Here is a 27834-nt window from a genome sequence, read left to right on the forward strand (position 1 = left end):
ACTTCCCACAACCCTGTGTGTAAAGAGGTGCCTCCCGTTTGTGATCAAATGCACTCATGTCCTCTGGTATGTGTTTCACTGGAACATATATCTTTTGGATATTTTATCATTAACATGAGATAACTGCTTTCTACATCCCTAAATCTGACCAGGGCTATATACATTTCGGAAGTTCAACTGGTACCAGTGATTAAGTTATTAGAGAATTAAATTCAACAAAATAACGAAGGGTGGGCCTTGGGAGGCCCTCTATTTCCGCACCATCATATTATGTACAGAAAAGTGCCAGCCAGACAAATTAGAGTAACAACCAGTTAAAAGTATTACATGAAAACAAGACTATGAAGGATGTTTTCACAATGTGTTTTTCAAAAATACTGTTTAATGACTGTTTTATTAATACAGACCGAAAATGTCACAGTCATTTGACTCATATGACTCGCTGTCCTCTCCTGGAGAGATCAAACACGACTGATCAGACCAGTAAACAAGAGAGAGAAATGGTGCACTGATGAAACCTTTCATGTGGACAGTGCAGAGAAATTTTAAGTTCTTCCGGATACAACCAAAATTAAGTCAGACAGACAAATAAAGCATGGGTACAGTTTCCCATCCACTGAATATGTATTATCTATTATAAGATAGGCATATTATTAAATTTAAAGTCACGAAGCATGAACCGTTCTTCAGTCAGATCAATTTGGCCAGGTCGATATGTTAATATTGTTCTCTAAATAGAAAATCATAGGAGCCTTACTTTGCTTTTGAATGAAATAAAAAACAGAAAAGGCAGAGTATTTTTATGAGGTCATTTCTTCTAAAAGGGTACCTGTCGTTCCAGGTCTTGAATTCTCTTTGCATCCCCCACTCGGTCCTTCATCTTTCTTTGTTGCTGAATATTTCGGTTTCCAACTTCAGCCTTAAGTTTCTCTACCTGTCCAGAGAAGTTCAGGTTATTTTAAGTTCTTACATAGCCTTTTTTAAAGGTGATGGGCAAAAAAAAAATCTAACCGCTTTTTATTTGGGCATGCTGCATATAAAAAAAAAGTTACTACCCACCGCATCCTTTTACAAAAAAATCAACTATACTCTTAAAGGTTTTTTTAATGGTCTTTCAAAGTTCAGAAGTGTAGATGATTTTTAGATGATGACAGCGAAAGTCTGGTCTGTAGCAACAACCTTTCCATGTTTATTCATGGTCATCCTTCAGAGAAAGATGTTAGGCAATTAAAGAATCCCTGCACTTATCAAATAATCCCTGCTAATAATTAATAGCCATGGAAAAAATCGGATGAATGGTGCACAATAACCTCTGGCTGCAACTTCTTTTGCATTTGTTTATTAAATTAAACTGCGCTCTAGTTTAAGTGTTAGGATATTTTTGTTGTACCTGCTCTTTCAGTTTCTCAATCTCAGAGGTTGCTGCTTGGAGTCTCATGGTGTCTTTATCCAGCAGTTCCTGGTTCTCTGCATACCACTGCAATCTCTTCTTTAAATCGGCTATTTCTTGATTGTATTTTTCTCCCATAACCTTCATCTCAAAGGTCTTGTCACCTACCAATTACACGGACACACACAGCCTATGACACAGTGATTCAGCAGGGCCATATTTAGTACTAATACAATTATCACTTCTCAGACTGCAATGGACATTTCTTTCTCCTGGCTTAAACATCTTTTCAAAGGATGTATCAAAACGTCTTTCCCAGTTTTAGTAATTTTATTTTTTGTTTTATGAATTTGGGGGCTTATTCGGCTTATTTCAAAAGTCTTTTCATGACTAATTGAAGAGAGAAGTATCAAAGCCGCAGGGTATAGATAATTGGTGGTCAGACTGGGGTGATGAAATTAGGGGAGTACCACAGGGTCAGAAGTATGACAACTTCTCAATTTATACCACTAATCTAGATTCTGGTATAGCTAGTAAACTAGTGACATTTGCAGTTAACACTAAAATAAGAAAATAGCGCATATGAGATGGCAAAATGAGATAGCAAATACTGAAGAAGATTTGAAAAAAATCAGACTGGGCCAAGTGTACTGTAGGAACTAAATCAAACTTAAATATCAGAATAAAAACCCAGAAAGAAACACTTATCCTTCTCTTAATCAGGAGGCTAATAAAAAGAAAGATATGCATTTATGCAGACACCTTTTGTTAATCTTTTAACCAATAACAGCAAACAGTATTAGGACATATTGTTAAAAACATACAGTACAATGTAATAATAAGCATGGAATCCCAGGTTTAAAAGGAATGTCCTGCTCTCACAAACTAAAAAGACAGTGAACCCATTTCAGAATCTTCAAAGTGTTAATAAAGTCAATCCAGTGGAATTCTTCTGAAACATTGAAAGTGAGACGGTAACCACAGCACACAAATGGAAACTACGGCGATGCGCACTGAAAACTAAAAAGCTGTCCAAAATGAGAACAGAAAGGTCGTAGGAGTCTGAAACAAGCTAAACAGCCATGTTCTTGAAGCCCAAACCCCGTCTTCTTTCAAAAAAGGTTGGATGAGAACTTTGGAAAAATAAAAACTAAAAAATACAAACAAGCTAAATGATCTAAGCACTCTCCTCATGTCTGTGACCTGTGTTATGTTATTACGTGTTTAGTATTAAATAAGTACTGAACAAAATGCAACAAGCAGTTTGCCTAATTGTGCTCACGTTCAGACTGATCATAAATGGTCCCGTAAGACTGTATCCTTCCGCGTGTCTGCTAACTCCCGTAAGGGAGGAAATTTTTCATTACAAGTGGTTTTCAGTAATCTGTTCAAAAACAAAAGATAGTAAGTGTGGAAAGCTAAAGGAAAGCTAAAGTGTGGAAAGCTACACCCCTACTCTTTTCGGGTGTTTCTCGAAAAGAGTAGGGGTGTAACCCCGGCATCCTGGCCAAATTTCCCCATCGGCTGTTATCAATCATGGCCTCCTAATAATCCCCCTCTATGAATTGGCTTCATTACTCTGCTCTCCTCCCCACTGATAGCTGATGTGTGGTGAGCGTTCTGGCGCACTATGGCTGCCGTCGCATCATCCAGGTGGATGCTGCACATTGGTGGTGGTGGAGGGGAGACCCCATTACCTGTAAAGCGCTTTGAGTGGAGTGTCCAGAAAAGCGCTATATAAGTGTAAGCAATTATTATTATTATTATTAAAGACTTTGGAAGACTTTGGAGTATACTGAAAGGTGTGAACATTACCTCTGATGTCAAGAACATGTCAGTGGTCAACAGGTAGAATATACCTTTAATTGCTAGCTCAGTACAGAATTGTGTTAAGTCTGAAAATGTTTTGCCTCAGGTATAATTAAGGCTAAAGCACAATTTACATGAAGATTCATGTAAGCTGCCTGTGTAAATGAGCCAGAGCAATGGATGACACGAGGAGTACTGCGTACTTGAAATATTTATCAGGGAAGCTTTATCTCCTTCATTCAGAAGGAACAAAGATTGCAGAGCAATCAGCAAAGCATAAAACACATCATCCTGGTCAGTACCATTTTCAAGTGTTGGTGTTTGAAAATGCCATTTAAGGCAGTGGCAGAACAATGGAATGGTAAAAGCTCACAAATGATGGGCGAACTAATCCCAATGCCGTAGAAGCAGTGTAACTGTTCCCCTCGCGCAGGGGTAAAACCATCCAAAATGTGTTTCCATGGCTCACTCTCATCAGGTAAAGGTGATCAAAAGCTACATCGGAGATAAAAAGGGTAGGACTCCCACAGTTCTCCTTCACTAAAAACATTTTGTTTTCCCATTGTTTGCAAAGTATCCATTTTCTTAAGTATTTGTCTTGGTAACTTTGATACTCTTTATTTCCAAGTGGAAATTAATCTTTAGTGTATTCATGTAGTGTATTCATCTTGAGAAAACTAAGGCTATAGGAAGAAAAAGGGTTTAAGTAATTTTATTACTTTCAAACTTCAATTAGAACACCTCTGAATAAAAGCAATTAAAGGAGGAAATTACACAATCTACCCATCTCAGCATCCTTTAGCATGTTGTTATGTGTGACAGGGTATCAAGACAATGAGCACTCTTTGAAGTGCGTGTGTGAGTCAATAAGCACATTTGGATGGCTTAGTAGAATGATGAGCCTTGCAATGCAGTATTAAGAAAGACTATTCTTTTATACTCCAGCCATCTAAAAATCTGTACTGTGAGTGGATGCCCCCTTTTGCAGGCTGGAATACAGAAACCTTTCAGGTAATCTGAGCACCACAGAGTTCAAGCTCACCTTAGAGATTTGGAATACTTTCTTATTTCATTTTCTATTTTGAGATGTTTTTGAAGAAAAATATTTCACTTGTATTTTTGCATAGTTCCCCTTTGGTTAGCATCTGTTTAGGGAGTTACTTGGTTCTGAGTGGGGTCTTTGATTTTAAAAAGAAATGAGTTTCCCTTTGCTCAGTGGTATTTGTACAACATTTACAGGATTAAGATTAAGACTGTGGCCAAATACTATTATAGAATTATTGTTAAATACTTGCACAAAATGTATTATATGTTGTGTGCAGCATTAACACCTTTTGCTTCCCGTCTTGTTTATTACTCTGCTGGTTCACTCTGTCAGGAACATGGAAGCCCCCAAGAGTTACTGTGTATTTCCCTACAGGCAAAGCAAGCTGGTGTCAGGACCCGATTTAAATAATTCCCTACACTTATATAGTTATTTTCTGGACACTCCACTTAAAGCGCTTTACAGGTAATGGGGTCTCCCCTCCACCACCACCACCACCACCAATGTGCAGACCCCACCTGGATGATGCGATGGCATCTATAGTGCGTCAGAACGCTCACCACACATCAGCTATCGGTGAAGAGGAGAACAGAGTGATGAAACCAATACATAGACGGGGATTATTAGGAGGCCATGATTGGTAAAGGCCAATGGGAAATTTGGCCAGGACGCCGGGGTTACACCCCTACTCTTTTTGAGAAACACTCTGGGATTTTTAATGACCACAGAGAGCCAGGACCTCTGAAGAGGTGCAGAAGAACTGCAGCTTTGTACAATCTAGCGTCCCCGTCAGTATACTGGCCCTACTATCAATTATTCCAGCGGCAAGCTTAGTTTTTCCATTCAAGTACTGACCAGGCTCACACCTGCTCAGCTTCAGTGGGCTGCCAATTGTGAGTTGCAGGTTGATATGGCTGCCGGCCATATCAGCGAAACATTAGCTTCACTCCTTTCATTTGTCTAAGCCCCCCAGCTTGTAACAATATTTAGATACCACCCAAGCATAGATAAAATCAACACAGACACAAGGGTTTTACCTGAAACATAAATAGCTTGGGCTTTAGCTAGATCCCTTTCCTTTTTCATGACCTCGAGATCCACCTCTAATGACTGTTTGTCTTGTTTTAGTCTTCTTACTTCCTCCATAAGCCTGGCTTCTCCCCCCTGCAAATCAACAGAGGACCTATGTGAAAGACCGCCAAGACTTCAGAGGCACTTTTATTGCGAGGCAAAAAAAAAACCACACAATTATTTTTAAAAGCACCAGCTTATCATCAGTGTGTTCTAGAAAACTAGGAAACAAAAACGAATGCACACCAAGAGAACTGTCATTCCATTATGGCACTGCAAAGCACTGCAGCCACCTTAAGCAACAAACTTCACGTTTGAAACACACAGCTCGCTTGCTCCAGCTGGGTTAATGTCTTTTGTTGAACAAAGATTTCAGTGGTAGACAGCAGCTTTATCTGAAGTCATTTCAGAAAGGATGTGAGGGATATGATTTAACACAGCAAGAGTCCAAAGTAAAATGCAGCTTTCATCTGACAACAATTGTATTTCAGCAAGGGAACAAAATTTCTCTACAAAAGTGTGCTTTATTCATTTGAAACAAAAATAAACTTAATTTTATTCTAAATTTGAAAAGTTATTAAGCCATCGCACAATGTTAAGTGATTCATAAAACAAGAGCATTTTAGCTAGAACTGGTCATTCAGTTTTCGTTCTTGCAGTTTTCAGTCAAACCATTAAAGGTTGCAAAGTGAATGACCTGTACAGCTCTTATGGAGGACAAATTAATGCATAAATGTTTATAAAATGTTTACTGGTCTCCCCAGAGGAAAATGGTGAACTGAACACAAACTAGAAAAGCTTTAGAAAAATATTTAAACATGTTACTGAGCAAGGATATGAAGAACAATTTAATTTTGTATAGGTAAATATAAAACATTTCCTTATAGAAACTATTTCTGTTTCAATTATTTTAAAATATTCTTGCAGGCAGTAAATCGTAATGGGATCAGAAATAAAAATAATTGTGTATATGTTACCAAAAGTGTCAACAAAACCTACAATTTTCTGCAAGGCGTCAAGAAAAATAGCTGTAAGTTATTAATGATACCAGAAAGGAATGAACAAGAAATCTGTTTTTAAAAGCAAAAACAGATGTGCACTGTACCTGTGCAGCACGCAGCTGTGTTAATAGTTCTGTGAAGCTGTGATCTCTGGTCTCCTCACTGCCATTGTCGGGAACTTTTTGCAGATTATTTCTGGTAATTTGTTCCCTAATAAGAAAGAAAATATAGATATAATGTCAATTCAAAAACAATTAGCACTCAGTGTTTAAAGAGCCTCCTGCACTAAAACTATAGTAAATGGAGAGGTACTGCACTTAGAGGAACATTTGAATACAGAATATATGTTCCCCAAAAAGTACATTTCTATCAATCAATTATATCTTTTAAGCCTTAGAGCAAAAAGTAGTATTAAAAATACTGCAAAATAATGTAAAATATTGCAACTCTATAATGACAAATCCAACAATTATTGTACATAAAAAACAATATTCTGAATACTGTAGTAAGAAAAAAGCCCGTTAAACTATTTAGTCATAATATACTGACAAATTCCCTGCTCTGTAACAAGTGCAACCTTATATGAAGAAATACAGATAAACTAATTTCTACAGTTGCTATACATGACCAAGAGAAGCATTCAGATTTGTCGTATGGTGTCCCATATTGTGAAATTAGAAAATTGTGTATATCGATTTTTTAATTTCAAATTTATTTTAAACCCAAATGCTCAAACCAAAAACTTCTAAGGGTAAGATAAGTTACACGAAATGTCATCAAAAACTAAACAGAAAAAATATTTGGCTGTGTAAGTGAACTCAAGGGAAGAACGTTTGGCAGCAGTTACAGCAGCAGGTCTCAACCAGCCTCACACAGTGGCTTGGGGGCAATGTCAGCTTATTCTTCTTGATTTTTTCAGGTTCTCTCAAGTTGCTTGTTGATTGCTTATAATTTTCAAGCAACTATTAAGATTTTGAATCTTAGGGTTCATGTCAGGGCTCACACTCACTTCCTTATTCATAAACCACTCCAGTGTAGAAGTGGCCTTGTGCTTTGGATCAAAGTCCTGCTGAAGGGTGAATTTCCTCCCCAGTTTAGGGCCTTTTGGAGCCTGAAACAGGTTTTCCTATTGTATTTGCCTGTACTTTGCTCCATCTGTTTTTCAATCAATCCTGAAAAGTTTTCAGTCCCTGCTGAGGACAGTGATTCCTGTAGCATGATGCTGCTGCCAACGAACTTGATGGTTTAACAGGGAGATACAGTACGCGGTTTTGGTTGTGTGATAGATTACACCAAAAAGTCCAAATTTTGTCTTGTCTGACCACAAAATGTTTTCCTACATGTTTACAGTATCACTTTAATGCTTTGGTAAAGCATGGACACTCTGCCATAAAGTACAGGCCAGCTTTGCGGAGTAACTGGGATATTGCTGACTCACGGACATTTTCTCTCAGCTGAGTCCTTGAACTGATATCCTTCTTGGCCTTACAGTGACTCCGCTCACCAGTTTCCTCCATGCCAAGTGTTTCTTGGTGATTACGTAGACTGTGTTCAGAGGAATATACAGCAACTTAAATATTTTTTGTAACCTTCTCCTGATTTTGCTTTTCAATGACTTTATCTCTAACTTACTTTGAAAGCTCCTTATTTGTCAAGGTTAAGTCTTTGCTTGCTATTCTCTACTTGCCTGACCATGGAACCTTACAAAGACAAGTGTTTTGAAATCTGAAATCACGAGAACCAGTACTACTGCATACAGATGCTCAACTAATAGTGTGGCTCGTTAAGATTACCTTGTACACTTTGTTTTTGGATGGCCACAGCGTAGGGTTTGAATATTTATCATGAGTCTTTCATTTTTCTTAATAATAATCTATTTACGTCTTTCTTGCTGCTTTGAATATATGGATTATGTTGTGTATATAACACATTAATTGCTACATTAAAGTGTCATGACTACTACAATCTTTTAAGCAACAGAATGTGAAAACTATGCAAGGGTCTGAATACTTTCTCAGGGCACTGTTGCAGGTTCCCAGTGCTGGTTCTTGAACACAAAAGCTGGAAATGGGTTTCTCTTGTTGGATCTCAGATCTGCAATTTTAGACACTGTACTTTACAGTGATTGCTGGCATAATCGCTATTCTTTCTCCTCCATTTCCTCTCTCTAACAGACCCTTTTAAATAAATCAAATTCCCTGTGTGAATCCCACATTTCAATAGAAAAAAAATGCACAAAGGCACTGTCCCTCTCCTTGCCTGGAAATGTCAGCCAGAAAAGGCCTCTAAAACCTGATGAGACAATACAAAAGAATGCCTTGAGAGACAGCTGCGTTATAACTAGAATGTGCATCCCATTATGAAGGAATGTGGAGACAGGGCAGAATTTTGTCAGGGCAGGAATGTATTTCAATGCATGCACTGCATTGGGGGAGTATAAAACCTGAATGTCTGCCATTGTGTCTGCCTTAATGATCCATTTTTCATTCATTTCTATTTCAATCATATTCGTTTATTTTATTTTAGTAAGGAATTATCAAAAATGTAAAACAAATATTAGCTTGTGTTTTTTTACTCACTTTGTCGATGCAAGTTCAGTCATTAACCGCTGATTTTCTTTGAACATTTTGTCCTCATTGAGTTTGTTCTGGTTCTGCAGCTCTTTCACCTGTCTGTAAAGCTTTTCATTCTCCTTGAAATCAATCAAGAAGAAAAGCAAACAGATTACAGAAAATAAGTTAAAGTAAATAAACTACTTGGTTTCTAAGATAAGGCAAAACCGTAATTGCACTTCATTATCAAATACATGCAGCACACATTATGTTAAGTAATTAGAATAAAGTGACAATACTCACTGTTGATTTCAACTAAATCTCATTAATTTCTCCGATGCATTAATGTGAATACGATTGCATTTATTAAGCTTGAATATTATTTAATACTGAAACTCGCAATATTTTAGGATGCAAGTAAAAAATACTGTTCCACCAAACCTAGCAGAATGTCTCAATCTTAAGCCCTGTATCTAATCAGTGACGTTCACTCCAGAACTTGAATTACTGTAGCGTGTGCTTTAACTGGAACAATTCTACAGCTTCTCCGAACACTTCAGCTGCCGATTTAAAAGATGGAGAAAAAATTCAGATATTCCATCTTCCAGGATGTCACTTCTAAGGATATACATTTTTTAAAAGTTTGTTAAAAATACCTGATGATAACCCTGAATAAGTATCTCTTGTTCCTTCAGTTCTTTTTCTATGAGTTTTAACTTGTCTTCTGTCACAGGATCAGTAGCACCTGCAAAAATCAAGTTCTTCTTGTTGTTGGCTTCCTCCACACTGTGCAGCTGAGAAAGAAATAAGTCAAGAACAGTCAAAGTCAGGTATGTCAGCATTGCAAGGGCAATGGAAATGATTACTACACAAACTTAATGAGAGTAACGGTTTTTCTCAACATACTGAGGAGTGGGTAAAAGTCATCTTGTTTGGTATTATAAATGTTGAGCAATACAATCAAACGTTAAAGGCCACATTAAAGCTAATTAAAAATCATTCCGGACTGTAAATCTTCCAAGACCTCTTTTTCCCCGAGTAAGCTAGTTCATCTAATCAGTTTAAACTTCACTGTCGAGTATGGACTCTCCTTCTTTGCCCTGTGACATGGGGCAGGTACCCTTAGACAAAGCATCCTTAGCTCTGCAATGATGGACAAGCTCTACCCTGCTCCTTAAAATGTGACTATAACCCTCAGTGTATCCCCATTATACTTGCTGAAAACAATAAAATGTGCAGCTTGTTAACATTTTGTATCTGGAATCCAAACCTGCTTAGAGTAATGTGCCTTTCAGTTCACTAAACGTTTAAGACCTAGGACATGACAGTGCTGCTACACTGGTCCCCCATTCAAAGAAGCTTGTCAAGGTGACAGCTTAACTCTGAGGAAGCAAAGAAAGGTAAAAGACATTTAATTTTTGTTTTTTTTACACCAAGTAATTTGCTTTTTACTGATTTACAGCTAAATTTGAGAATTAATCCATCTTTATTTCAAATGCTGTGCACGTTAAGCATGTAAGTTGAATCATATTCAGCGATATGCAATGACAACTGTTCAAATCTGCTGAACTATGGAGAATCTTAGGTGAAGACCACAGAAGGAAATTTTTCTATGAAACCTGGAAGTCATTGGACCTCTGTCAACTACATTCTGCCTTTCTAAAACACCCACTGCTCAATAACTGAGTTGAATAACCTAAGATAATACCATATGAAGTATGTCTGCTACTTCATTTTATTGAGCATTGTTACAACTGAACAATTTTACAGAAGAAAATGACACATTCACAGCAATATATGCTAAACAGCATTAGAGGAAACAGACAACATGGAAAGAGTCAAATGTCAAATCTCTGTTAATCAAGTTACATTCTAATCGTTTATAAAATAGCCTTTTACAGGTGAAGGTAACTGTGTGCTTCACATCAGATATTATTAATACAGTATGTATTCACTTGTACTGTATATGTATTAATCCTGAAGCTCATTACTTTATGTATTGACCCTATAAGCAGAGGAGGTTTGGCCACATCACTTGGAATGAACTGTGACATTGTCTTTCAATTCATTTTTGAGTAATGATGGCTGGTAAAGGTATCTGATTGCTAAGATCCACACCAAGTCTACAGTGGTGCTGCACAAATCTAGAACTCAGTTCTAATGCAATACCCCAGTGTTACATCAGCATTGCCTGACATCTCACAACGTGAAAGTAATCACAAACTGCAGGTTTTTCTTTTATGGCATCATTCTTCATGTCTGCTCCTTGCCTCTCCAAAACATGCTCATCACCAAACACACCAGTTTTGAAATTCATGGAAAATCATCAGACAGTTGAACAACAAAAGAACAGCAATAGATGCTGAGATACAATTTTACCAACAAATTAATCATAAAATGATGTACTATCCATCTATCCATTCTTTAACAGGTTCATCCAATACAGCGTCATTGAGGAGGTGCTCCCAGAAGGAAATGGGAGCATGGTTGGACACTGGGTAATATTATGGTTAAAATAAAATTCAGTTTAAAATAAAGAAGTTATTTTTGGATTGTTTCACTGCAGCTACTGGTCAGTACTGGGATGGAAGGTCTAAAAAAGAAACCAGGTAGCTGTTGTATGTGGTGTTTGTGGACCAGTAGGTGAACTTGAACTTTATTGCCATATGTAACTGGTACATGTTACATGTACATGCAGACAGTGCATCAAGACAATATACAGTACAAAAAAAACAGTAGACAATGTACAAGTAAATAGTTTGAATGTAAACAATGCAGACAAGTAAACAATGACTGCAGATGTGCAATAAATAAAATTACAATGAAGTAGATGGTGTAGGTGTGGTCTGAGAGGCATGGCCAAATGTGTTCGCCAATCGCACTGCTTGTGGGTGGTGCTCTTTCAGTTATAAATAACAAAAGTAATAATACGTGCATTACCTGCATTACCAAAACTAAACTGGAGCTAAGGAAAGTTTCATGAGAAATCTACAAATGGTTTATATTAAGCTTATCAAAAGTATCATAAAGAGAAGTCTTTCTTATTTACCTTAGTTTGTAGGATATAGTTTTCCTGTTTTAGATTAAATACTTCCTTGCTGTGTGCAAACTTGAGTTCCTCTTCTTGGTTCTTAAGTTCCTTTTCCTTCTGTATCAACTGTGCTTTGAGTTCTTCCACAAGGACGTGTTCTGAGCTCCACCTTTCCTGTGCTTCTTCTGCATGCTTCAGAAGGGAAATTTCCTTATGCATGCTCTCTGGAGCTCTTGGAATATGCTTTGCACCTGGGAATTCTTGCACCAGATCTTGAGAATGTTCCATCTGCAAAGGAGAAACCCCCGAAAAGCTCATGGTAGCAAACCGGAAGACGCTCATATTCATAAAGCAATGTGATTTTCTAGCTTTTTTTTGGAATGCTGTCTATGTGTCTGTGTATTATCTGGACTGGAGGTGCAAGGGGATATGACTACTGGACTGGAAACAAATACAGATTTTGATTCTGTTGCTGTAGAGAATTTAAAAAGTATGATCTGGTCAGTCATCAGCAATTAAGCTTGTTTTGAAAACAAGAATGAATTAATCTTGTCGAATACATTCATACCATCCCAGTATGGGAGAGTCACTGATGATATATCCTCGAGCAAGGTGTTTCATCCAGACTGCTTCCATAAAAAAAAAAACAGTTACTGTATATAAATGGGTACAAATGTAGGTCATTTGGCCCCACAAAATCTAAATTAATAAGAAGAAATTTAGTTGCTCTTTCCTTTGGCGTTTCTTCTTTAATTTGGTGTTGTTTACAGCTTGTCCTTCTTCCTAAGCCATTATAAATGAACTTTCATTTTATACTTGTACACTAGAGAAAAGGCAACCGCAATTCCCAAAAATGAGGAAGAGAAAAAAAGCTCAGAACAAAGCATGTATCTGCTTCTTATAATAATGAATGTTTCCCTTCATACTGCCAGGAAGAATAATCTGTTTTTTTACCCCATGTTATGTTTCAAGCACTATTCTGCCTTGCAATGATAGGGTTCCAACCTCCTAAACATCAGGCTGGCATTTTGGTGACATTTCCCCCAAGTCTGAATTAATTCAGGCCACCCAGTGAAGTCAAAGAGACCAGAGTAATTTGTGTGCACCTGAATCAGCAGTCAAAAAACACGTAGAGGGTGCAATACAGATGCCTACGTGAGGTCTGTTTCACAGAATGGTAATAAAAGAGAAAAGACTTAGCCTTTTTAAAATGTACTCCCTTATTGACCAACATCTTGAAAAAATACATCTTTTATGGTTTTCTTCAGACTCTAATGCACCTTTATTATAAATAATGACTCACAGTATTCCTATCACCTTCCTATCTGATTTCTTAACTGACAAATTTCTATGTTCGACTCTGTCCTGCTCTCTGGAGCCTGAATCTTGTAAAGATGACAGCATTACATATGATACAGTACAATCTCGTGATTATGCAACAAATATGAAACCTCTGAAAGCCAACTTTCATTTCCCCAAGAAAATATAAGGACAATGAAAAAGCAAAACAGTGGCGGGCACCTTCGAATGCACTTAAAAGGCTGAGTTACCAAACAAAATCGTTGTCAGGTGTTATGGTTTATTTTTATATAGACAAAAGGCAACCGGTGCTTCGATCAAGTGCACTGGGTAAGTAGAGATAAATAACAGGGGTACAGTAAGTGCCTTAAATGTTTAAGGCTAATACTGTAGTAAGCGGTATACCTGCCGTATTACGGTAGATATAAGATAATTTTCAGCTATGTATAATAACACTAAAATTTAAATAAATGCGGTTAAATAAATCAGAGGCCATGGACTTTAAGCACAGAGAAAACTAAAATAGTCTAAGAGAATGGGAGTGGCAAGAAAGAGCAATTAAATTTAAGTACTGTTACAGTATGTAAGTAAACAAACTTCAACACGCATTTTACTCACTGCTTGAAATTGAGAATTCAAAAAGCCTTGTGGGTTCCTATCAATTTGCTGCTGGAGAAAAGCAGCAAACGACTGCACTGATGCAATTAGCTCATTGTTCATTTTCAGTCCGGACTGAGTGGGATGCAAAGCCTGTGAATCTCCACCTGTATATCAGGAAAAAAAAGATTAAAGGTTCCTCTTCAAAGACATTTTTTTTCGTTTACTAGCTCCTTTTCAGAGTCACATACATATTAGTGTAACTTTGAACTGAAGGCCTAAGCATTTTACCTTTTGTCCTGACTGCAGCTGGATCTGCTGGTGATTTGTGTTTGGTACTATTCCTCTTCATTCCTTGATTTAAGGTCTTCCTTTCACTGGCAGGAGAGGACTGCTTCACTGATGAGCTACTTTTGCTGAAACCATAACTTTTTGTGGACTGAGAGGAGCCACTAACCATTTTCTTATTTTTTGTCTGAGGGCTTTTAATTTGTTTTGATGGTGTTTGTGGACCAGGAATCAAAGACTTCCCCAATAAAACAGGAGACCACCCGGAAGTCTGAAACAACAGCATCACCAATAATGATAATAAAGCTTATAGTTCTAAAAGCTCTAGGATCCCAGAAACTATCCTAGATTCCTTGGTACTTTCATCTTAAATATCAAAATTAAACTTTCCAAATGTATTAATATTTCATATAACAGTGCTGTCATAACTTTACAAGGCATGGCAGTACATACCATTCATTACTCCACTTGGACCTTTATTGACTAAACACCTTGATAACATTTAAGTACCAGCAGATGAAGCAGAGGCATAAGAAAGCATCTTAAAGTTTACACATAGGAGCAAATGAAAGAGTAAATCAAATGTATAGTGTTAGAGTACATAAACACAGGTGCTACTTTTAAAAGGATAATTTTTTCACAAAAGTTAAGAAGTTAATCATAAAAGTATAATTATTGCACTAATAGCAAACTATCAACAAAATACCAAAGACCTTAAATGAGAAAGATTTGACCCACCTGCTGCGTTTTGTTTTTATTTAGAACAGGTGACGAGTGTCTAGGAAGTCTCTTAACCTTCGAATCTTCAGCATATTTCATTAAATGATCCACTTCATCAGCAATTTTCCTTTGCTTGACAGTCTTTGTATCCTCTCTTGCTCGTAAGATCCCAGAGAAGTTTTCCTTATTTGGACCTCCAGAGAAATAATCTAAAATACTGTCCTCTGAGTTCTTGTGTTCCATCAAGGATATTTTATGAGAGAACTCATCGATGGTTTCAGCCAGACATCCACTTTCACTGTGAAAACACGACCCCTACCGTCAGAGGCAGCACTAGGGGGTGACCAATTTATGCATAAAATGTGTCCGAAATTGCTGGAAAGAGGAACAAGAGTGATGGCGAGAGCATGAGTGATTTCAACACATCTCGTCCTTTACACATACCTGACTGGCTGCAGCGCAAACCCACGCGCAAAACCAGGTCCCACGCCAATGGGTTTCATCAGTTCTTCCGCAGTAGGCAGGTCTGACATAGAGGAAAACCAGTTTGGAATCAAAAATATATTCTTACCATGATTCATAAAATTGATTTCACTGATTCTATTGCAACTATAGTATGGGTGGGTATACGCAGCCATCAAATGACATCGGAGGCAATTTGGCACAGGGACCAGGAGTACTCAAAACAAATCACCAGGGACCAATGGTATCTTTCCAGCTGGACCCAAACGTACGGATGTTATTCATACATGAAGGACACACAAGCACACTCATCCCTCATTAAACCACCACTTCTGTTCTGAGTACTCTCTAAAATGATCTATATACAGTATACACACTAAAAGATTTTTGTTATAATAGAAATTGTAAACGATATTGAAGGATATCCAGGGGTGCCATATAAATAGCTGACCCCGCACTCTGACCCCAAGCTTCTCTCCCTGTCTGTGTGTCTCATGGAGAACAAACTGGGGTATGTGAAAAGACAAATTCCTAATACAATAAATTGTATATGGCCAATAAAGTGATCTTGTCTCGTCAAATTAAATTGTGCATTAATTTCTGTTGACAATGTTCAAAAAGACTGCCCAATAAAATGATCTTATCTTATAACTGCTTCATTATACATTTAATAAACACAACAGCCTGTATAAAAAGAAGTGTTGCTTGGTAGCGTTTGGCACCATAAATTATTCACACACATCAAAAAATGACCTAAACTCAACTGGCTTCTGTCTTGTTACCAACATTTGTAATGAACTGGAGACAGAGAATTTTGTGTTACTTTTATGTGTTTTTGTCTATGAGCAAAGCAAGTACCTATGAGTGTACTCATCCATTTAAAGACTATCCAGGCCTGGACAGAGATCAGAAAAATGAAAATTAAAGACAATTGGAATTAACATTGTTACAGCTGGCGGTGTAATCCGCCAGCTTGTATAATCTCCAAGATTAATAATAATAATAATAATAATAATAATAATAATAATAATAATTGCTTACACTTATAAAGCGCTTTACAGGTAATGGGGACTCCTCTCCACCACCAATGTGCAGCATCCAGCCATAGTGCGCCAGAACGCTCACCACACATCAGCTATCAGTGGGGAGGAGAGCAGAGTAATGAAGCCTATTCATAGATGGGGATTATTAGGAGGCAATGATTGGTAAGGGCCAATGGGAAATTTGGCCAGGGCGCCCCTACTCTTTTCAAGAAACGCCCTGGGATATTTAATGACCACAGAGAGTCAGGACCTTGGTTTTACGTCTCATCCGAAGGACGGCACCTCTCCCCGTCACTATACTGGGGCATTAGGACCCACATGGACCGCAGGGTGAGCGCCCCCTGCTGGCCCCACTAACACCTCTTCCAGCAGCAACCTTAGTTTTTCCCAGGAGGTCTCCCATCCAGGTACTGACCAGGCTCACACCTGCTTAGCTTCAGTGGGTTGCCAGTTGTGAGTTGCAGGGTGATATGGCTGTTTAGATAAAGTGTGGAAACTGGAAGTGTAAACTCTTTCAGCTTCAAAGAAGAGAGGATGATTGCTGAGATGTGGGAGGTCCCCTGAACAAAAACAACTGTAAAGTTTACCTTGGTCTACCTTGTCAATTAAGTTGGTATTGCAAAATATAAAGCAACTGGAAGATGCAAATGCTACAGATTACTTCTCATAAATTTTTATCTGACCTACTATCCTGAAAAACGTTTCGCACCTGATTCCGTGGTAGTGACATTCGGTGCCGTTTCTCTTGTGCTTTCCAGCGTTTGGACAATGAAATTTTTTTTCTGTAGGTGTTCAGGTATTTCGTGATACCCATCCGAGTCTCCGAAGGAGTAATTTATCTTGAGATAGGCTTCATGCAATGCTTCCATGTCACTGGCACCACTCTGTCCATATGAAACTGCTAAGAAAGAAAAGATAATATCCTTAATGAAAGAAAGGAAATAACCTGTAGGTTATTTAATATTTCGATTTTTCATTGATAACTTAAACTTTAGTTGATCTATGGTAGTACGCTATTGAAATATGTTTTCTTTCCCATATAACAAGGGATTATAAATGCTATAGATGTATTAAATGCACCTCAAGTGGTAACCTAAAAGCCCTCAAAGTCTATGTTCATTTCTTAGCGTGATTAACTGTTTGAAGGCCTATCACGAGAAAAGAACCAATTTCCTACATGATTACTTGTCCTACTGCCCTCCAACAAACAACGGATTCTTCAAAGAAGCATCTGAACAGTTTTAAAATGAAGGAATGGTACTTGATGCTGTAGTACTTTACTAGGAATTGCTTTTCTTGGCAGGTTATTTCTAACCATCCCTACCAGTTCCAGTCATTTCCTGCTCTCTGGGTTCTGTATTTTCGATCTCCTTATCAGCTTTTTCATTTGTTATATTGCGCTTCTGAGCCTCAGCTGTTGACTCCATTGAATCAAGCAGAGACACTGAAAAACAATGACGTGTGTAAAATTTTACTCTGTAAAAAACAAACAAATGTAATGTGAAAAACACCACAAAATCTATCTCAATCTGCTTCCTCAAATATAAAAAAAAATCACCTTTTGCCAGCATTGCAGGTGCTTCTGATTTCTGGAAAAGAAAAAAACAAAAACATTCATAAAAAAGCAAGGAAAAATGCAATATACATAAACAGAATGAACTATGCAGGACTGTAATTCATTACCCCTCAGTTTCTTTCTACACAGTGAGCATCAATGGAAACTTACTCTTTACATGGTTTTAGAAAAAGTATACAGAGTTTGGAAAATGATTAAACGTTTTTGGCATCATTTCATCGACACTAACATTGACATCACACTTGAGTACGTGAGTGCTATATAAGTAGGGTAAGATCCTTGTGTGAACCACATTCCTCAGAGAACGTTACAAAGTACCAGGACACAGAGTTACTGAGGCTTGTGAGCTTTGCTACCCGGGAAAGAGATTTTAGATAGTGCTGAACCAGAGAAGACAAGAAGCGTGAGGCTTTCTGGGAAGAGACTTCAGAAGAGTCTCACAGAGAGACCTTAGAAGAGTGCTGCTACTGAACTCCTCGTGCATTACCTGATGAGAACCTGATTGCACGGCACTGTACTGATCAGGTTGTACATCCTCACTTGCTGCCTTTCCTGCAGACTCGTCCCGACATGACAGCTCGCCCTCCCGCTGCTTGTGTATCGACAGCTTTCAAGATGAAAACATCAGTTATTCCATGTCAATGCCCTACTTGCCAGACCTGAACTGCATGAACCACTTCTGGAATGATCTGGGATGATGTGCACAATTTAGGGCTCAAGAGACCACTAGAACAGACATACTGTAGGCTTGTCCAGGATCTATTAGAGGAATGGAACATAATCCCCACAGTGCATCTGGTGCAAAGCATGTTTCAGATATATACAGCTGTAACTACTTCTGGCAGTGGCCACATGTGCTACTAGCTTGTGACTTTTCCAGCAGACTACCTGCTCATCAATCTGGTTCATGACAAAAGTTAATCAGAATATACCTATTTCACGTCTGTTCAATAAAAGAGTCAGCACACCTGCTACAAAAGGATTGTCACTTCCTGATTAAGTTGTGAACTTGTTGCAGCTATGAGTGATACTGTAAGTTTCTTTTGATGTGCAATATGTATATTCTTACTGGCCTGGATGGACACTACTAGTTACTAAAACCAAAAAAACAGAGGTGTTCTGGTTAGATATAAATGGAATGATGAGAATCAAAATAAAAGATTTACCCAAGAGCAATCGGTCCCTTGATATTTTCTTTTTCACAATTAATTCTTCCACTGTCCAAGAACATGTTTATTTTAAAAATCGGATAATTTCAGAAAGGGGAGTAAAAGCATCCAGCTCATGTCCACAATGTATGAGATGATCTGTATCCTAGCAACGTTAACTATAGTGTGTGCTGCTACTAAAACTGCCCACCAGGAGGTCCCTTATCGTACTGCAGGAGGAGTCGTTTCTTTTTCAAATGTGTAATTAACCATACAGTACTAGCGATTACTTGCATAGAACTGTAAAATTTAAAAAAATAACACCGTCGTCCCTCTTAGGAAACACTGTACAGATAACTGCATCTGTAAAATAGCTCTAAGAAAAAGACTTTACCTGGTCATGACCTTCCTTTTCACTGGTATCATCTTCAAAGTCTTCACTGTAATTAGGGGAAACTGAAGCAGAAAATGAGATCTGAAGTGGATGTATTGCAAACTGAAGAAATGTGTATTCTGATTCTTTATTCACTAGCTTTTTTCTATTTTGAAAATAAAGATCACAGCGAGAAATGGCCCACACCAGGAAAAGTGGACTGGAAAGGGATAAACAGATGGAAAAATGACACCAGTGTTGTTACCTTTACTTTCTAGAGAGATTGGAGCATTCTATCCAGTCATTGAAAAGGCCCCTATTTATCCATATGGAACAATACTGAACTTTCATTACGTTAAGGTCACTTGTTTAAGTCTCACAGGCTTTAGCACTGACATGTTAATGGCCTGCTGATAACGGCAGGATATCAAAATAAACAAAAGAGAAGGTTGTTTGAAACTCTGGAAAACATTAGGTTGGCTTCATAACATTTACAACAGCAAAAAGCAAATGTGGAACCTGAAAAGGGGAGTCCTTAAAATGAACCACTCTGAAAGAAAACAGGTGCTTGTCCGGTTAGAATATTATGTCCCTTAACACATTTTAAGAAACGGCTTGTTGTATGATGCTGTACTGCCCAAAATTCTTACCAGGAGTACTTTTAGAATTGTCCTTTACTTCCTTGGTGTGCTCCTTCTCACTCAACAGCTTTTCACCATTTCTATGGAAAAATATATTTAAACAACCCTCAGAATGCTTGTGTACGAAATACCCCATTTACATAGTAACTTGGGCTTTAAAAAACAAAAACAGATAAAAACCATCAAATAACATCTGTGTACTTGAGGGGTGATAAAGGAATCATTAAAATAGATGATCAACCTTCTATTCAAAAAGCAAATAAAATTGCAGCATTTTAAACGCTTTTTACATTTTAACTTTAATCGCCTGACACATACTGAAAGTATGGTCATCACAAAGGACAGCAGCAATTGCACTGCACTTGAATATGATGACTTTTTAAACACCAAATAGAACCTACCAATTAAAACTACAGATGACAAGAGAACTGAAGGAATAGGGTGAAAAAGAGTAGAATTTTAATTAACTAGAATCCACATATTCAAAGTAGACTATGGTTGACAATAAATTAAACTTTTAATTAGAATTTTAAAAGCCCATAGTTGAGTACTGCTTTCTATTAGGCAAAAGCACAAAACAAAATACTGTCATTTGGTACAGGTTTTCCATTTGGAACCTGACAGGTGAATCAACATTTTAACCTCATTCAGACTCAATACAAATTATCTTCACTTAAACTCAGTGTTTAACAATATCATTGATATTATAACACATTATAATCATAATATGCAATATATTATATGTATTATAGTACATATATAAAATATAATATCAATAACTTCATATCCATTTAACGGATATTACAGGACCACATTCACTTTGGTTTTGATACTTTTGCTCTCTTCTTGTGCTGACAAAACAAGTATTTCCAAGTATTGCTATTTTAAACTATTTTAAAGGTATTTTAAAAGTGCCATTTTAAAGTGCTATTTAAAGAGCACTTGATTGTAAAAACCTGTTTGCAAGAAGTCAGCACGGGACTTACTATACATTAAAATATGATCCATTCCACTGTGGCAATGCATGTGCTTTTGAGATATCCTAGTGCTCAAACTAGAAATCAATCAAAAGGGTCAAGATTCTCAATCAGCAGAAGCAGATATACAACCTGGTTTAATTGCCATTTATCATCATGATGATGTGCGTATCAAACACCATGTAAAGTTTCCATTTTCAAAAAAGCAGAGTTCAAGATTAACATACAGTGGATATAAAAAGTCCAGACACCCTTATTGAAATTGCAGGTTTTGTGATGTAAATCAAGAAATCAAGATAAATCATGTCAGTCAGTTTTCCATCTTTAATGTGACTTCGCAACCAACAAAATTCAAGTGAAAAACATAATTATTAGGAAAAATAATTGAAATAAAAAAACCTACAACACCCTGGTTGCATACAGTAAGTGTGCATACCTGCCCCCCCCTTCACTAATATTTTGTGGAAGCACCTTTTGCATTTATTACAGCAGTAAGTCTTTGTGAATAAGTCTCTATCAACTTTGCACACCTGGACTTTGCAATTTTATCCCACTCTTCCTTGCAACAAAGCTCAAGCTCCTTCAAATTGCCAGAGGATCTCCTGTGCACAGCCCTCTTTAGGTCATTCCACAGGTTTTCTATGGGACTGAGGTCTGGGCTCTGACTGAGCCATTCCAAGACTTTGATCTTCCTTTTCTGAAACCATTCCTTGGTTGACTTGGATGTGTGCTTTGGGTCGTTATGTTGGAAGGTGAAATTCTTCTTCATCTTCAGCTTTCTGAAGGCCAGCAGGTTTTGTGCCAAAATATCTTGATATTTGGAGCTAGTTATTCTCCCATCTATCTTGACTAGAGCCCCTGTCCCAGCTGAAGAGAAGTAGCCCCAAAACATGATGCTTCCATCACCATGCTTCACAGTAGGTGTGGTGTTCTTTGGATTATGAGCCGTGTTGTCTTTGCGCCAAACATATCTTTTAGAATTAAGGACAAAAAGTAAAACCTTTGTCTCATCAGACCATAAGACATTTTCCCACATGGTTTAGGGTGATTGAATGTATTTTGTTTTGCAAAATTTAGATGGGCTTGGATGTTCTTTTTTGTGAGAAATAGCTTCCGTCTTGCCACCCTACCCCATAGCCCAGACATGTGCAGAATAAGGGAGATTGTTGTCACATGCAAGGAGTGACTAGTACCTGCCAGAAATTTCTGCAGCTCCTTTAATGTTGCTGTAGGCCTCTTGGTAGCCTCCCTAATAAGTTTTCTCCTTGTCCTGTCATCAAGTTTGGCATTGTCCCTATGGTGCCAGTTTCTCCACTTATTAGATGATAGTCTTCACCGTGCTCCATGGTACATCCAATGCCTTTGATATTCTTTTATACCACTCTCCTGATCGGTACCTTTCAACAGTTAGATCCTATAGATGCTTTGTCGGCTTCTTGTGGACCATGGCTATCCCAGTAGGATGCAACCATGAAAGTTTCAAGGAAATTTTACAGGAACAGCTGATTTTTATTTGGTGTTAATCAGAATCACTTTCATTGATGGCAGATATATGCTCCTTACCTTTGAACATGATTTTGAATGTGATTGGTTAACTCCGAACACAGCTACAGCCCCCATTATAAAAGGGTGTGCATACTTATGCAACCAGGTTTTTTAATTTTAATAATTTTTCCTATTAATTATCTATTTGTTTTTCTTTTGTTTTGTTGGTTGTAAGGTCACATTAAAGATGGAAAAACATATGACATGATTTATCTTGATTTCTGGCTTTACATCACAAACCTGCAATTTCAATAAGTATGGACTTTTTATATCCACTGTACCTGCTTTTGTTCTGGAAAACATTCTGTTGCTAAAAGCATTTTAAAGAACTCCAAAAGGAACTCAGCATGCCAGCTTTCTCTCTAAACTTAGAACACAGAGGAATAGTCCAGGACTTGTACCTCAGGGTTGCAATAACAGTGGAGCCTGTGGAGTCCAGCTCTTTGTTTAACTTAGAGTAATCAATTGTAGACGAAACACCACTCTCAAGCTTAGCAAAAAATCTCGCTTTTTCTTCCTCCTCATCCAAAGTGTCCATTCCAAACCCAGCAGCACTCTGATCTGGTCCCGATGCCACCACTGATTCTATTGAAGAGAGAAAGCCATAAAGCAGATCCATTAACATTATCATCAATCATTGAAAATGCTAACAAACTAAGCTTTTACATCCATTGTGATGAACTACTGCTAGTTCAGACCTTGCATTGAACTTAAATTAAGATAATGTTTGTGGATTCTGAAAAGCCAAAGTGCAAATCCTACTGCATCATATTTTTTTACTTGCATTTTTCTTTCTTTCTTGACTTACACACTGAACTGGAACACAAGCTACAAACCCTGCACAGTTTTAGTTGTTTCACTATACCCTAAAGCAGCACTTCCTAACCCTGGGTCGGGAGTTCCTCAGAACAGTTTGATTTTTAGATTTCATATGGTTTACAATTTACACATAACATAGGTTTTGAAATGTAATTACAAAAAATAGAAATAAAAAAAGAAAAAAACATAACAACAGGGTTAGGGTTAGGTTGGGTTTCATTTCTCCACTGGCTCAGTTGAATTAACCAATGGGCCCATTCCTTGGTATTAAAATAAAATTTAAGGCTACATAAAAGAATAATAATACTATTGTAAGTGGGTTCGTAGAAGGGATTTACGATAATTCTTCAGGATACTATGCCTTCTGTGCCTTGAGACTGTAGCCTCATAATTATGGTATAAAAACAGCTGTTGAGTTGAGAATCTTGGATATGAAACAGCTGGTCCCTCCCAGTTGATGGCGAGCTGTGTAGGGCTGCACAAGTCTCGGTCTATGATGCTGGCTCTAACTGGAATGGTACACAAACAAAGACAATCTGAACTTGTGTTCAGAGTCCTGAATCTGAGTCCTGTTCTTGTGACTCCTGTTATACCACCACTACAAGCCTTTGCTACACATCGTACTACATTGCAGAATGGCTATAGCTGCACAGGATCAGACAATTGACAGAACTATACCTATGCTTAGTTATGTAAACTGGATTTTTCTTTTGTCTACAGGAACAAACTGGGGTTTGGTTACATTGGTAATGCAGTTCTGTATTATTTGCAATTACAACAATTACAGTACCTCTTTTAAGAATTATATTTTTATGAAAACTTAATACTACGAAGTGTGTGAGGTGTACCCTACATTTCAAATAACATAAGCCAAGTTCAAAACTACAAAGAAGCAATATGAATATTATTTATTATTTAATATTTTTTGGTGAAAAAAGTAAAACTAGGGGTGATAATTTTGGGGTCCTGAATGGATCCTGATTTTTCCCCAAGAAGAAAAAAGTTTTTCTTCATTCAAACTTTTGCTATGCAAAACGGTTTCTGGCAACAAACTACGCTCAGAAAAAGAGATAAAGGTATATTACTTCTTAGCACAATCATTAGTTTTCTCAAAATTTTTAATTATGGCTTATAGTAACAATGCAAGTCTTGTATTACGGTCTGTACAGCATGTAACAACTTTTTAATATGCTTAATATTCTATAGACCTCTAACAGATATAAAACTTACAATTCCATATACATTTTAGCATTTTTCATTAATATCAACCCTTTAACACTTTTTAGATATTAGAATTTCCCTCATTCAGGTGTTACCTGAAATTTAACCAACTGTGCCTCTACAGAAGTAAAAAAAAAGTTAATTGTGACAGTCTGAGAGCTGTGTGGTCAAAAATAAAGCTAAGTACATTGAAAAGATTGTTGAAAATTGTGCTTACTTGAAGGTTTATAAACATTTGAAGTAGAGTATCTTTTAAATTCAAGACAGAATGCAGAAACAAGATAACCAAAAGTCTAAAGAAGCCAATAGATTTATGAAAGTTATCAATTTGCACAGGTGAATTAAGTAAAGTAATCAATTAGACACACTGGCCCTCCCCACTCCCAAGGTTGGAAACCACCACTAGGGGATCACAGGCTAATGAGGAAACATGAAGTAATGCTCACTGGCATGCTCGCACCACTGTTCTACTTCCAGGTATGCTACTGTTTAAAGGGCAGCCAGTCACACCTGCACTCACCTGTCATTCAGCACTGGTTGCCACAGATAGTAATCTGACAGAAGCCTTGTACCACCTGGATGCAATTTACTAGTACTACTACTAGAAAATACTTGTACAGCTGCCCCAGGTGGTTCAGGCTACTTTGTCCACCAGGCTTTGAACCTTGCCCGTTTGCATTCTGACCCTGGACTGTATCTGGACTTGCTTCCCTTTGTTTGCTGCTTTATACCTTGCTCCCTGCTCACACTAGGCCTGAAAGGATTATTCTATACTGTCAAAAACATTTGTTGACAAATATTTCCGCTGTCGATTTTTCATTTACATTTTCAAACGGGCCTCCAACCTCCAGCGAGATAATGACTTAACCTGAAGAGGGCAGCAATGTTGCTATAGCGTCGTAACTATAGAACAGGTTGAAGAAAAAAACAATAATGGCCGAAAGAAAAAAGAATCAAAGAATGTTTAAGAAAACATTTTCTTAAAACAAAAGATAGAACCCTAACATTCAGAATATGCAAGGTTGATTTAGCATTCCATGGCAGTACAACGAGCATCTGAAAAGGAAACATCCTGGTGTGGTTGAAAACTTCACAGCATGGTAAGGAGAACTAGCCTCATCCCCATCCCGTGGTCAATCACAGTATTGGGGTAACTGCAGAACAGAAAACTGATAGCCTGGTCAGCAGTTAACATTTGTGCAAAAAGGTTATTACTAGCAAATTCAAATCACAAACTTTTCATTACTAAGCAATTAGGTGTGGAGTTGTATTTAATTTAATTTATAATTTACAAATGCAAATGCATGGCGTTCGGTGGCTACTTTGACTACTTTGCCTGAAGACAAACTCAACCCTGTCCTCCTCTCAGCTGGAGTTTATATCTCCCAATCAAAGGATAAAAAATACAGAGCACTGTTGAAGTTTTGGCGTTGACAGAAGCCACAACAAATGGGAATGGGCAGAAGCAATAGTCTGTCGATGTTCCAAGGACAGACAAAGAAGACAGTCCTGGATACTCGTCTCCACTCTGACACTTCACTTACCAGTACCAATACTAACGTGTTCAAGAAGAACAGTAGTGAAAACATTTCTTGACATACTCCCTAGTCCTTGCGTCAACCTTGTGGGGAAGAATTGAAAACACAATCATGATGAGACCACGGAGACAACTTCCTGCACAATTTTAAAGTGCTCCTTAGGAAGTGTCCATATTCCTCCGACCGTTTAGGTTCTGTGCCACTTTTTTCAGTAAGAGTCATTATGGCTAAGGGTGAGGTTACACAAATTGGAAAAACGTCTTATGATTAACAAAAATGTCTCAGCTGCAAGACACGGCTGATATCAATACTTTAAATCGCTGTGTTGAACACATGGTATTCTAATATGAACAAAACAACATTTGTGGGTACTTTCATCCATATTGGACTTATATATTATAGTAATCTCAAATCACGAATACAAATTGACTGACTGTAAAACAAAATACTTCTTTCTACCTCAATACTTCTGGGGGGCACTGTAAGTGAATACCTAAGATGACAGCTCTCGTGCTGTGCTACGCTAACTATCTTCATAGTACTTCCCCATTTTAACATTTAATCTACCATTTCTGCTACAAGTTTAAATTCTTCATTCAAAATAGGGTCTGGCATGCTCTCAAATAAATTGGGAACAAAGGTAAGGTTCAGTCTGCACGGACATCTTTTATCATTTTGTTTCTTTTATGCCAGTTCTAATGGACATTTATATTCCACATCATAAAATGTGTTTACAGATCCAGTTGCCATTCAGACGAGTTTTTTATGGTTCAAAAACTAGGACTTTGCTACTAAAATGACACTATTTGAACTCCTTCTTTTTCATGGTCTAGCTAACCAGAATCCTGTATATTTTTTCACTTTTTTAGAAAGCTGAGTGCAAGCGTACACACTGTATTACAGCAAAAATGTCAAGATGAACAGGCTCAGATCTATTCATCAGCAAAACGCAAACCAAACAAGCACCTTATTTGCTTTTCATGATTTGAAAGATTGCACATTAACTGTGAGTGGACACACAAAAGGCTAAAAGAAACTGAAGATTTATTTATTTGAATGTTTGTTTAAAACTTTACCCTTTGCCCTACAACATATACTGACCATAAAACAGAATTTATAAAGAAATTTGAATAGCATCTACATTTTTAGATCGCATTATTTCTGCCTTTATTTTCATATGACACATTAATACTAGATCCTCAAGTATCTATAATGCCCATAAACCAGGAGGTAGGTATACTGCACATGATTTGATAGTTTGGTTAATGGGTTTATTATCACAGCCCTCACTATACAGCACCTAATGCCTGCAACATCACAAGAAGGGTGATAATTTAAACTGAGCGGAAAATGATATGACAGGTTCAGACAGGTGCAGTACAACTAAATATATTAGTTCACCAGCAGCAAAACATTGAATACAGCACCTGAAAACTGAATAGCTGCTCAAATTTCGAGGAGACACATGGAAGCAGAACTCTTGCATTAATCAAGGCTCAGAAGTCCTTTGTATTCATTGCACAGTTATGTAATTTAATAAAAAATGTCACTAATGTAATTAGTTTGAAGAAGTGAATTTTCAAACATAATGACAGCATGTAAAGATCTACCTCAACAAAGGGAATCAGTTTTTTCCCCCCCAATTTCTCAGCAATCTTGAAAGAACACATAATGTGTATTTTATATTA

At 37.5% G+C, this 27834-nt stretch overlaps 1 protein-coding gene across 5 annotated transcripts in view; it reads right to left on the bottom strand.

Annotated features, from left to right (window-relative positions):
* cep162 (centrosomal protein 162) overlaps positions 1–27834 on the bottom strand; it is a 52779-nt gene that overhangs the window by 11307 nt on the left and 13638 nt on the right. For 4 of the 5 annotated variants that reach the window (XM_088625734.1, XM_088625730.1, XM_088625729.1 and 1 more), the window contains 18 exons: positions 22970–23153; positions 20056–20126; positions 19427–19488; positions 18372–18491; positions 17867–17897; positions 17633–17752; positions 17018–17209; positions 15248–15329; positions 14822–15101; positions 14087–14354; positions 13817–13962; positions 11918–12187; positions 9525–9662; positions 8896–9008; positions 6421–6526; positions 5282–5408; positions 1391–1554; positions 830–934 (listed from right to left, as the gene is read on the bottom strand). In XM_088625734.1, coding sequence (XP_088481860.1) covers positions 830–934; positions 1391–1554; positions 5282–5408; positions 6421–6526; positions 8896–9008; positions 9525–9662; positions 11918–12187; positions 13817–13962; positions 14087–14354; positions 14822–15101; positions 15248–15329; positions 17018–17209; positions 17633–17752; positions 17867–17897; positions 18372–18491; positions 19427–19488; positions 20056–20126; positions 22970–23153 — 2579 coding nt within the window. The remainder of the gene's footprint in view (positions 1–829; positions 935–1390; positions 1555–5281; positions 5409–6420; positions 6527–8895; positions 9009–9524; positions 9663–11917; positions 12188–13816; positions 13963–14086; positions 14355–14821; positions 15102–15247; positions 15330–17017; positions 17210–17632; positions 17753–17866; positions 17898–18371; positions 18492–19426; positions 19489–20055; positions 20127–22969; positions 23154–27834) is intronic. The other variant, XM_088625732.1, reaches the window with a different exon arrangement.

Source organism: Lepisosteus platostomus, chromosome 3 (genome assembly GCF_059453375.1).
Source record: "Lepisosteus platostomus isolate fLepPlt1 chromosome 3, fLepPlt1.hap1, whole genome shotgun sequence".
Classification (NCBI taxonomy): Eukaryota; Metazoa; Chordata; class Actinopteri; order Semionotiformes; family Lepisosteidae; genus Lepisosteus; species Lepisosteus platostomus.